General features: G+C 36.8%; 1 protein-coding gene across 2 annotated transcripts in view; it reads right to left on the bottom strand.

The window, feature by feature from the left end:
• Positions 1–12,587, bottom strand: part of plxna1a (plexin A1a) — a 307,799-nt gene that overhangs the window by 125,162 nt on the left and 170,050 nt on the right. For both annotated transcript variants that reach the window (XR_005130765.1, XM_037541618.1), the window contains exon 9: positions 8,525–8,639. Coding sequence is in view for 1 of the 2 variants with exons in the window: in XM_037541618.1 (XP_037397515.1) it covers positions 8,525–8,639 (115 nt within the window). In the remaining variant the exon portion in view is untranslated. The remainder of the gene's footprint in view (positions 1–8,524; positions 8,640–12,587) is intronic.

Below are 12,587 nucleotides of genomic sequence, written 5' to 3'. Positions count from 1 at the left end.
AAGTATTTCATAGTAAAGAGTGGTAAAACGTAACTGTATCAACTAGGCTTAACAGGACTCTCACAAGGTCTTTGAAAGAGAGTATTTACAGCAAGCCTGAAAAGCTCCATACAAGTCATATGTGTAGAGGCTTATATTCACAAAAGCAAATCTCCGCTGCACTGAGGGATCAAGGTGTAATACAAAGGTGAACACTTCTGAAAACCACATATAAACAGGATTCAGAAATGTTGCCACCTTCTCTGTGTCCGGGCTCATTTAAAATGGACTGAGGGGAAGTTTAAAAGTGTCCTGTGGTACGACAAATCCACATTTGATTTTTTTTTGGAAATCATGGACACTGTGTCCTCTGTCTAAAGACCACTCAGCTTGTTATCAGTGCACAGTTCAAAAGCAGTTCATGGTATAGGGGTGCATTAGTGCACATCGCATGGGTGACTTGCACATTTGTGAAGGCACCATTAATGCTGAATGATATATACATGTTTTGGCAACATTTGCTGCCATCCAGATGACATAATTTCAGGGAAGGCCTTGCTCATTTCAGCAAGACATTGTCAAACGACATTCTGCGTGTATTACAGCAGCATTGCTCTGTATTAAAAGAGTCTGGGAGCTAAACTGGCCCACCTGTAGTCCAACCTGTCATCACAGAAAACGTCTGGTGCATTATGAAATGAAAAATATGACAAAGGAGACCATGAACTGTTGAGCAGCTGAAATTCTGTATGAAACAAGAATGGGAAAACATTTCACTTTTAAAACTACAGCAGTGACTCCTCAGTTCCCAAATGCTTACAGAGTGCTATTAAAGGAAGAGGTAATGAAACACAGTGGTAAACATGGCACCGCTCCAACTTTTTTTAACGTGTTGTTGGCATCAAATTCAAAATGGCCATATATTTTTCAAAAAAAAAATTCTCAGTTTCAACATTTGATGTGTTTTTAGAATTTTCTTTAAAAACATGGTTCACATGAATTGCATAACATTACATCCTAGTTTTATTTCCATTCTGCACATCATCCCAAACTTTTTGAAAATGGGGTTGTAATTCATGCTCAACTTGCCAAAAAAGGTTCAGTGATATTTAGATCAGGTGAGTTGCATTTGGGACTTTGTTTAGCAGCGTATACACTGTGTGCACAATTATTAGGCAAGTGAGTATTTTGAACATATGATTTTTAGGCATATTTTCTAACTCCAAGCTGGATAAACTTGAATGCTTAATGGATTTAAGCATAGCAGGAAATGTGTAACTGTGTAATGAGGGAGGGTGTGGCCTAAGGAGGTCAACACCCTATATCAAAGTGTGCATAATTATTAGGCATCTTTTTTCTTTAGGCAAAATGGGCCAAAAAAGAGATTGAAGTGACTTTGAAAAGTTCAAAATTACAAAAAGTCTCTCAGAGGGATGCAGAACTCTTGAAATTGCTAAGATATTGGGGTGTGATCACAGAACCATCAATTGTTTTGTTGCAAATAGTCAACAGGGTCACAAGAAACGTGCTGAGAAAAAAGATGCAAATTAACTGCCAAGGATTTGAGAAGAATCAAGTGTGAAGCTACCAGGAACCCATTATCTTCCATTTCTGTCATATTCCAGAACTGCAACCTACCTGGAGTACCAAGAAGTACAAGATGTTCAGAGACATGGCCAAGGTAAGGAAGGCTGAAACCCGACCACCACTGAACAAGACACATAAGCTGAAGCCTGTAGACTAGTCCAAGTAATATCTGAAGACAGATTTTTCAAAGGTTTTATGGACTGATTAAATGAGAGTGACACTTGACGGACCAGATGGATGGGCCCGTGGCTGGATCAGTAACGGGCACAGAACTCCACTTCGAGCCAGACGCCAGCAAGGTGGAGGTGGGGTACTGGTATGGGCTGGTATTATTAAAGATGAGCTGGTTGGACCTTTTCGGGTTGAAGATGGGCTCAAAATCAACTCCCAAGCCTACTGCCAGTTTTTAGAAGACACTTTCTTTAAGCAGTGGTACAGGAAGAATCTGCATCTTTCAGAAAGACAATGATGTTTATGCAGGACAATGCTCCACCACATGCATCCAAGTACTCCTCTGCATGGCTAGCCAGTAAAGGCATTAAAGATGAAAAACTTATGACATGGCGCCCTCCCTCACCTGACCTGAACCCAACTGAGAACATGTGGGCAATTCTTAAACGGGAGATTTACAGTGAAGGAAAACAGTACACCACTCTGAACAGTGTCTGGGAGGCTGCGGTTGCTGCTGCACAAAAAGTTGATCGTCAACAGATCAAGAAACTGACTAACTCCATGAATGGAAGGCTTATCACTGTTATTGAAAAGAAGGGTGGCTATAATGGTCACTATTTTTTTTTTATTTCTCAGAAATGTTCATTGGAAAGCTTTTTTGTTGTTTATAATTCTCACTGGAACAGATGAAAATAAAAAAGTGAGATGGGAAAATGTGTGTTTTTCATTTAGCTGCGTAATAATTCTGCACCATTATAGTTGCCCAATAAATGTGCACATGTAGATATTCTCATAAGAAAAACAAAACTTCACTTTTAGTTTCTTAAACATTCATGTTTGAGGTTTATTAACATTTTTGATTAACCGAGAGCACTGTAGTTGGTCATTAATAAAAATAATCCTCAAAAAAGACTTGCCTAATAATTGTGCACACAGAACTTCATGAAGGAACATTGCTCACACCAATACAGCATATTATGCCTTGGCTGTAATACAGCCATGCATTAACCACAATGTATCTTCTTCTTCTTCTTTCGGCTGCTCCCTTTAGGGGTCACCACAGTGGATCACAATGCATAACCACAATGTATAACAGCCTTTAAAAGTCTACCAAATGCTTTGGACAAATGTAAAGATGTCCAATTAGATCATACATGTGAAGATCCTGATACAGGATTTGCTCACACTGGGTCACAAAGGTGCGTATTATTCAGTTCCATACTAATTTATGAAGACATTATTTTGTGGTCCTGAAATGTTCCATCAATGAGTTCTTAATACATGCATATACTGTTTCTTAATTGTTTTATAGTCTGAAACATTTTTTAGTATACATTTTCATATTTTTAATATTTTTAATTTATATTATATCCATATCATTTTAAAAATTAAATAACTTTTCGTGACTGATGCATCTGTACTTAAGCAAGCTGTCACTACTTGGCCTCTCTGGAAGTTGGAGTTTGCCTGATGTTGCTTAGATATCTCACAATTTAAAGTATTGATGATCATTCCTCTTTTCTGCCTAGGCTGCTTGACATGCAACCTAATATATAACCTGTTACTCTGCCTTTAAAATTGTACCTTTAAAAAAACGAATGTTTCTGAATGTGTTGCTGCCATCAGGTTCTAAATGAGTTAAGAGTTTTCATGACATGCTAAAATATTTCACTTCCAACATCTGATTTGTGTTACTCTGTTATGTTTTTATTTACATTTATTTAGATTTTAAACAGTGTCACAATTTTTTTTGGAACTGGAGTTGTACTTGTCCACTCCTTATACACCAGAAAATAGCTCATTAAAGAGCGGACTATTAGCAAGCTCAGAGGAGAATCACCACTGTTCAAGGGTGACTTAGTAAACTCCTTGCCAAGTACTGTCTGGAACGGCAACCATAGCCTAACACTGATCAGGATAGTGGAACAAATTTGTTAGCTGCTTGCTTGTGTGTTTGTTTATTTCTCCTCGTGGACTTCTCAAGTGCAGTTTAGCCAAGCAATTTTCTGCCTGGTCAGGTTTAATGTGTTCCCTTGTTTATTCACTGTCAGGCAAATGCTGATTTACATACATTTGATTTGCAAATCTAACTTAATATTTACAGTGACTGATGAGTTTATACTGTATTTTGTGTTTACATAAGGCATGTAAGATGTTTTATGGTACAGATCTTCAGAATTGTATCAATGATCAAAATTTTCCTTGGATGACTTGTATAGTGTATAAAATGTAGCAGAGAAATAATTTGGATGTTTCACATGATAAGTAGAAGACCCACTTGCTTTAATGGAATGGAACTGAGATAGATAAAAAGTGTGATGGAATAAGGGTAAGATTGACGGAAAGATTGGGAGTGATGGCAAGACACTGTGGAATCTCATCCCAACTATTGCTTATTACAGTGCCTAAACTTGAACACAATACCAGATACCCAGTCTCAAGTACTGATGTTCTCATTTTCTTATGAAAATTCTACAAATTTAGCATTATACCCAAACATTCACTTTTTTATATCAGCCCATGCCTTCTGCCCAGATAACACACAGGAAGCCTTGATCAATGTTATTTTCTTAATGAGTTGCTCAGAAACCATGTGAACTGCACTACACGAGATAAAAGAGCACTCTGTAATTGGATTGAGCTAGGATACCTTGTGACCAATTAACATCATAAATACAACAAAATGTAAAGCCCAGGGAGAGGAATGGTCCTGGGGAGCGGAGAAAGATAAATGCATCTGGTTAATTGCTAACATGTGTATATGTTGCATTCACAGCCACTCACAGGGATGAGTTGTTTTTCACTTCTGTGACATTGCTTATATGTGACAGTATACAGTGTGTGTGTGTGTGTGTGTGTGTGTGTGTGTGTGTGTGTGTGTGTGTGTGTGTAATTGTAGTGTATCTATTAGTGGGTTAGGAATTATGAATGTGCCCAAGAACAAAAAGTGTTTGTTCATGACGATATTTGTTGTGAAGGAGTTTTTTTTTCCCAGGGATTGGGTATGGCTGTCATCATAAGGCCCTGTACATAAGCACTGCTTGCCATTACAGCACTAGTCTGAGACAGAAGCAGAGCTGAGATTGATTCGTTTTTATGCAAATGTAGCATTTGGAAATGTAGAACATTATACAATTTGCATAGTCATTCAGTCAGAGCTGTTTATGAGTGCATAAATTCAGCCGGCTCTCCTCACAACAGCTGCTGAAATTAAACAAACATAGTGGCACAACAACAGGAAGGTATAAAATGCGATTTGAATTTGACTTTGTGGGGGGGCATGAAATGTTTATGCATGCAACAGATATGCAGGTAATCTGCACAGTGGGTTGTTTTGTGTGTGTATGTGTTTGTTTACAAGTGTGTGTAGGCATAAAATGCCCATGCATGTAGGAATGCAAATAAAAGTACACTACCAGCAGGCGTGGAAATGGGCTAGAATTTCCGGAGTAAAAGCCAAGAAATAAAGGTGATCCAGCACAGATCTTAAAAACCTAGTATTTTTACAGGGAAACCACTTATAGTTGTTTTACTCTGTTCTAAAGTGTGTGCATGAAGTGTCTGTTGAACAAACCTTAATTTCAAAGCCCATTCAGCAATGGAAGGTCAATGGAAGTGCTGCAGCAGGGTGCACTCACCCAGTCTCCATGTTAATGACACATCAGTACCAGTACACCGTGTTGCAATATTGGTTGTTTTGACAAACATTTGATGATTTGCTTTGAAGTCGTCACCTTGTTAGAAAGCTTGTTTGGATTTCTCTGTGTTAAAATACTAGTTCACATTAGTTTCAACAGAAGTAGTATTTACTTTTAAACGATTTTTTTTCGTTGTGGTGTTAGTTTAAATTTTAGAAGATACCTATACCTCTTTACATTCAATGATGTTTTTCAACATTCAAGCAGATTTTATTCCATTTTAATAAAACCCCATTTCCAAAAAATATGCTTTGAAAATTGTAAATAAAAACAAAATGCAATGATGTGCAAATCCTATGTTTAATTTAAAATGCTTCAAAGACAATATATCAAATGTTGAAACTGAGAAATGTTATTGTTTTGTGAAAAATATATGGCCATTTTGAATTTGATGCTAGCAACATGTTCCAAAAAAGTTGGGACAGGGACAACAAAGGGCTGATAAAGTTGTGTAATGCTTAAAAAACTCCTGGTGGTTAATTGGCAACATGTATGAGCTGAGCATCCCAGAGAGGCTGAGTCTTTCAGAAGTGAAGATGAGGAGGGATTTGCCACTCAGTGAAAGACCCAGTTCAAATAGTGCAACAATTGCAAGACCATTTCTCAACATTAAATAGCAAAGAACTTTTGCTTTTCATCATCTACAGTACACAAAAACAATAAAAGAATCTTTAGAACCTTTAGAAATCTCTGTACCTAAAGGACAAGGCCAAAAACCAGTATTTCCTGGCCATGATTTTTGGGCCCTCATGATTCTATAATGAAAATCTCTGCATGGGTTCAGGAACACTTCTGAAAACCACTGTCTGTGAATACAGTTCAGAGCTGCATCCACAAATACTAATTCAAACTCTTAAATGCAAAGAAGAAAGCATGTATGGGCTTCTCTGTGCCTAAGCTCATTTAAAATGGACTGAGGTGAAGTGAAGAAGTGTCCTGTTGTCCAATTAATCATTATCTGAATTTCTTTTTGGAAATCATGGACACTGTGTCCTCTGGGCTAAAGACCACCCAGCTTGTTATCAGTGCACAGTTCAAATGCCAGTATTCATGATGGTATAGCTGTGTATTAGTGCATGTGGCATGAGTGACTGGTACATTTGCGAAGGAGGCATTAATGCTGAATTATATATACGTGTTTTGGCAACATATCCTGCCATCCAGACGATGTCTTTTTCAGGGAAGGCCTTGCTTATTTCGGCAAGACAATGTCAAACCACATACTGCATGTATTATAACAGCATAGCTCTGTATTAAGAGTCTGGGTTCTAAACTGGCCTACCTGCAGTCTAGACCTGTCACCACTGAAAACATTTGGCACATTATAAAATGGAAAATACAACAAAGGAGACCCCAAAATGTTGAGCTGCTAAAATCCTATGTTCACCAAGAATGGAAAAAACATTTCAGATTCAAAACTACAGCAATTACTTTCCTCAGTTCCCAAACACTTACAGTGTTATTAATAGATGAGGTGATGAAACATCGTTGTAAACATCCCCACATCCCAACTTTTTTTGGAAAGTGTTTTTCACATCAAATTCAAAATGGGTATACAACTTTCAAAAACAAAATTTTGTTTCAACTTTGTTGCTTTTCTAATATTTTTATTGAACATAGGGTTTAAATGATTTGCAAATCATTCCATTTTTTTTTTTTACATTTTGCACAGCGTCCCAACTTTTTTGGAAATAGGATTGTAAATATTTCTGCACTCCAAATAAATGATGTCTTCTGCATTAAAGGAAAATAATGGGATATTTACAAATAAACTATTTTTTTGTATAGGGAAATCTTTACTTTTAATCAAAGCATTAATGATTATATAGGTCTGTAATGAAAATGCCTTGGCTGAATAGAGACCTACTGTATATTTATTTACAAAAATCAGTGAAAAGTACTGTTGTTGGCAACATGCAGAATTTGAGAACTTTGACATTCTTTCAGTTAAGCTCTGAGACATTTGATGTAAGGTAAAGTTAAGGAAAACAGTCCAGCTTTCAGCCGTTGAAATGTCGTAGATTTAAACATTCAGTGGTTAAAGGTGGATAAAAGCATCTTCTTCTTCTTCTTTCGGCTGCTCCCTTTAGGGGTCGCCACAGCGGATCATCTGCCTCCTCTACTTTTACACCAACCATCTCCATGTCCACCTTCACTACATCCATAAACCTTCTCTGAGGTCTACCTATTCTCCTTCTACCCAGCAGCTCCATCTCCAACATTCTTTGACCAATATATCCACTATTCCTCCTCAACACATGTCCAAACCATCTCAACCTAACAATTTATCACCAAACTGCTCCACCTTCACTGTCCCTCTGATCTGCTCATTTCTAATCTTGTCCAGCCTTGTCACTCCCAACGAAAATCTCAGCATCTTCATCTCCGCCATCTCCAGCTCAGCCTCCTGTCTTTTAGACAGAGCCACGGTCTCCAAACCATAAATCATAGCAGGACGCACTACTGTCTTGTAAACCTTCCCTTTCACTCTTGCTGCTATCCTTCTGTCACACATCAGCCCTGACACCTGTCTCCACCCACTCCATCCTGCTTGCACCCTCTTCTTTATCTCTTTTCTACACTGTCCATTACTCTGGATGGTTGACCCAAGATATTTGAAGTCATCCACCCTTACGACCTCTACTACTAAGCATGAAAACGCACAATAAACAGTTATTTTAGGAATTGTTTATGCAAAAAAAAAATGTTCCCCCTGTAAAACCTAGACATTCTCCTCCCTGTCTACCAGTCAAAAGTTTAAATTTATATTCCTAATTTTAAAAACATTTAATTCCAAAGGCATACGTTTAAATGTAGGTAATTTTTTTTTAAAGACAGATATGGACAAAATGGAAAACATTATTTTTTATATGACCCAGAACAAGTGGCTTTCAGCAACATCAAAGTATCAGCATGTTTATAACTTATTCAGTCCTGTTAGAAAAGAATCTGAGATGACTCGTCATAAAGCTGCTTGACAAAAAGCAAAGAACATGTAAAGCTGTATCAAGCTGGGGGCTAATTTTTAAAAAGAATGTAAAATAGAAGATGTTTTGATTTATGTATGTGTTTAGCATGTTGTGTCTCACCTCTGATATGTTTACTCGGCCCTCATGGAAGGAGCAATCATTGACATTATGGGTACATATGTGGCGATATTTGCACCAGTGGCAGGGGAAGGATCCATTCACACAGGAGAGACATCTGTAGAGATATACAGACAGACAGGATTTGCTAATCAAAAGTTTTCAAAATGGCAACCATTACTATATATTGCAACAAGTATTTATTCAATCAAATTTCAGAGGGCTTGTATTTCCTCAAGAAATACAGAAGAGATATAGGAACACAACAACTAACATTCAGCAATCATTTAAAATTAATCAAATTTTGCCCATAATATTCTGTCAAATACCCTTTTGTCTTATTTTCTTTGTCTATGCTGTCACTTTCCATCTTAAAGTAGAGGGCATGGAGAGAGGAAGGTGAGTTTAAAATATATTAAAAAAAGACCAGGAAGACAGTTACTCATTAAAATCTGAGATGAAATGATGTCAAGGTGATGACCAGCAGAATGGAAAAAACATTGCAAAAAGGTGCATTTTTGATTATAAGAGCATAATATATATATAAATAAATTTCCTGTAGCAGTAACTAAACAGACAAAATGCATATCGTCACTGTTCAATCAAAACCATCTTCATTTTTGTTGATGTTTAGTTTTTTACATCATTTCAACACACCAGTTGTCCTTTATATTGCGTGAAATTCTCATGATTAATGGACATATAGAAATGCTCTAAAATCACATGGAACAAAATCTCTTTACATTGACATACATTGAAAGGTAAGAGTGTATCTAAAGTTAATATTTTGGAGATACTTGTTTTTCATTGGACAGCAACGATTTATACACATATATACTTGTAAAAAACAAAAAACTGTTAGCAAATTTGATCTATTTTATGTTCTGTACTTAATCAAAATTATCTGCATACATAGCATAAAGAAATTGTCCGGTTTCTTTATTCACTTGCAAAAGGATGTGTTTTACTATAAAACAGAAGCACACCAAGTTCTTAAAATGTTTCCAAAGTATTTGTACCCAAGTATCAAACAGTACAATGTCACAAAAATATAATTTAAGCTACACTGGCCATCTTACCCAGGTGGACAACAAGGCTCTACAGTTAAGCAAACAAACAAAATTATTTGGATCCATTACTTACTGAAGATTTGGTTTGATTAAATAATTTAATGACCATCTAAAGCAACTGGTGCATAGGGGAACAAAGTGCAAATGCAATCTAGAGCCCCTAGAAAAACAACAACAAAAGAACTAGATAAACAAACACTTTAATTATCTCAAGATTTTGCAAAGCTGTGCCACAACATACAGCTTTTATTTAAAAATACAACATGTATTGTAGCCTGTAGCTTCTGCTTGGAAACCCAGTAAACTTCTCCTTTAGTGGCCTCAGCATGCAGTGAGAAAGCCAATAAGCCAATAGGAACAGGCCCATCCCTCTGCTTTCGTCACCCTGTCTGTGCCAAATATTCAAAGGCTTACATTCAAATACACTGCCAGTGCAAGATAAGGTTTTCTGCTCACCCTGCTTTACTCACAGTACAGGATGCATATATGTATGTGGAAAAATTATGGAATCACCTCTCTTGGAGGAAAATCTCTCAACTGTTTATTTTGTAGAAAAAAGTTAATCACAGACATGCCACAAACCTTTTTTTTTTCAAAATTCCAACCTTCTGGTATTAAAAAAAAGTTTTTAGATCAAGTAGAGGAAAGAAATCTAATCAATCACTAAATTCTGAGAAAAATATTATGGAATCAAGAGAAAAACACTGCACCATTAGTACTTTGTTGCACCACCTCTGGCTTTTATAACAGCTTGAATTCTCTGAGGCATGGACTTAACTAACGACAAACAGTATTCTTCATCAATCCGTCTCCAGCTGTCTGTTATTGCTGTTGCCAGATCAGCTTTGCAGGTTGGAGCCTTATCATTGACCATTTTCTTCAATTCCCACCAGAGATTTTCAACTGGATTGAGATCTGGACTATTTGCAGGCCATGCCATTGACATTATATGTCTTTCTTGAGGGAAAGTGTTCATGCCCTTTGCCCTATGGCGAGATGCATTATCTTCTTGAAAAATGAAGTCATCACCACCAAACATCCTTTCAGCTGATGGAATAAGAAAAGTGTCCAAAATTTCAATGTAGACTTTGGCATTTATTGAAGATGTAATGACTGTCATCTCCCCCGTGCCTTTACCTGACATGCAGCCCCAGATCATCAATGACTATGGAAATGTACATGTTTTCTTCAGGCAGAAATCTTTATAAATTTTATTGCACTGGCACCAAACAAAAGTTCCAGCATCATGACCTTGCCCAATGAAGATTCGCAATTCATCACTGAAGATTACTTTCATCCAGTCATCCACAGTCCATGATTGGTTTACTTTAGCCCAGTGTAACCTTGCTCTTTTCTGTTTACGTGTTAATGATGGCTTTCATTTGGCTTTTCTGGATGTAAATCCCATTTCTTTTAGGCAGATTCTTACAGTTTGATCACAGACATTGACTCCCGTTTCCACCCACTTGTTTCTCATTTGTTTTGCTGTGCATTTTCTGTTTTCAGGACATAGTGCTTTAAGTTTTCTATCTTGATGTGCTGATGTTTTCCTTGGTCTACCTGTATGCTTCCCTTTTACAACCTTCCCATCTTGTTTGTACTCGGTCCAGATTTTAGACACAGCTGACTGGGAAGAACCAACATCTTTTGCAACATTCCGTGAGGATTTACCTTCTTGAAGAAGTTTTATAATTCTCTCCTTTGTTTCTACTGACAAATCTCGTGTTGGAGCCATGATTCATGCCAATCCACTTTGTGCAACAGCTCTCCAAGGTGTGAGCACTCTTTTTTTAACTGAAGACTAATTAGCAGATTTAATCTGATGCAGGTGTTTGTTTTAGAACTGCAAATTACAGAGCGATTCCATAATATTTTGCTCAGAATTCAGTGATTCCATATTTTTTTCCTCTACTTGATCTACAAACACAATTGTGAGTGACTACAACAATTATATTTCATTCTTTTTTTTATTGTTTTCTGTGTTTGTTGTTTTGTGGCATGTCTCTGTGATTAACTTTTTTCTACAAAATTAAACAATTGAAAGATTTTCCTCCAAGAGTGGTGATTCCATAATTTTTGCCAGGGGTTGTATACACAGAGAGAGAGAGAGAGAGAGAGAGAGAGAGAGAGAGAGAGAGAAAGAGAGGGAGAGAGGCTGAAAAACAAAAAAAGAGAAAAGAATTCACTGGAGTACGTCAGAAATGCATATTTCTCACATTTGAATCTGCAATCTGTTTCACAGCTTCACATTCTTAAGCAACAGTAACAGATTAACTGATTTCAAGAACATTAGAAGAAAAAACATTGCGAAACATTCAGACTACATTTCATTCTCCAGTCACTCTCCAGAACAGATTTTCAGCCTTTTAAGTCTCAATGTTTTATGCCTTTACCACATTCCTTTTGTGAGTGCAGTGGAAACAGCTGTTTGTTTTTCTCAAGTAGACTGGAATAACAACGGCAGGTCCCCAGACATGCTAACTATTGATCAGACTAAACGATCAAAGCAGTCTAGGGTAATATCTCTGATGTAACACCACAGGCCTTACAGCAAAGGGTCTCTCTCTCTCTCTCTCTCTCTCTCTCTCTCTCTCTCTCTCTCTCTCACACCCACACACACACACACACACACACACACCTAGGGCTGCAACAAACAAATAATTTGATATTCAATTAATCTATCGATTACTGGAACGAATAATAGATTATTCGGATTATGAATCACTACATTACCAAATAACTTGTATGTAGCTATTAGCTTTTAAATTTATCTTGAGTTTATTTTATGCATTTGCTAACTAATAATAAAGACAATAAAGATGAATACTATTCAAGAATTCACGCTTTTAAAGAACTTTCCTGTTAATACAAAAGATAAAAAAAAAATCCAAAGTTTTTCCTGTCAAAATGTATAACCAAGGACATGCAAAGCAGCAGCAATAAAATAACAAAACTAAGTAAGTTTTCGTTTAATCAAGTAAATAAAAAAAAATCTA

Source organism: Pygocentrus nattereri, chromosome 9 (genome assembly GCF_015220715.1).
Source record: "Pygocentrus nattereri isolate fPygNat1 chromosome 9, fPygNat1.pri, whole genome shotgun sequence".
In the NCBI taxonomy this organism is placed as follows: domain Eukaryota; kingdom Metazoa; phylum Chordata; class Actinopteri; order Characiformes; family Serrasalmidae; genus Pygocentrus; species Pygocentrus nattereri.
The sequence above is the reverse complement of the archived record's forward strand: the minus strand, read 5'-3'. Positions and strand labels throughout refer to the sequence as shown.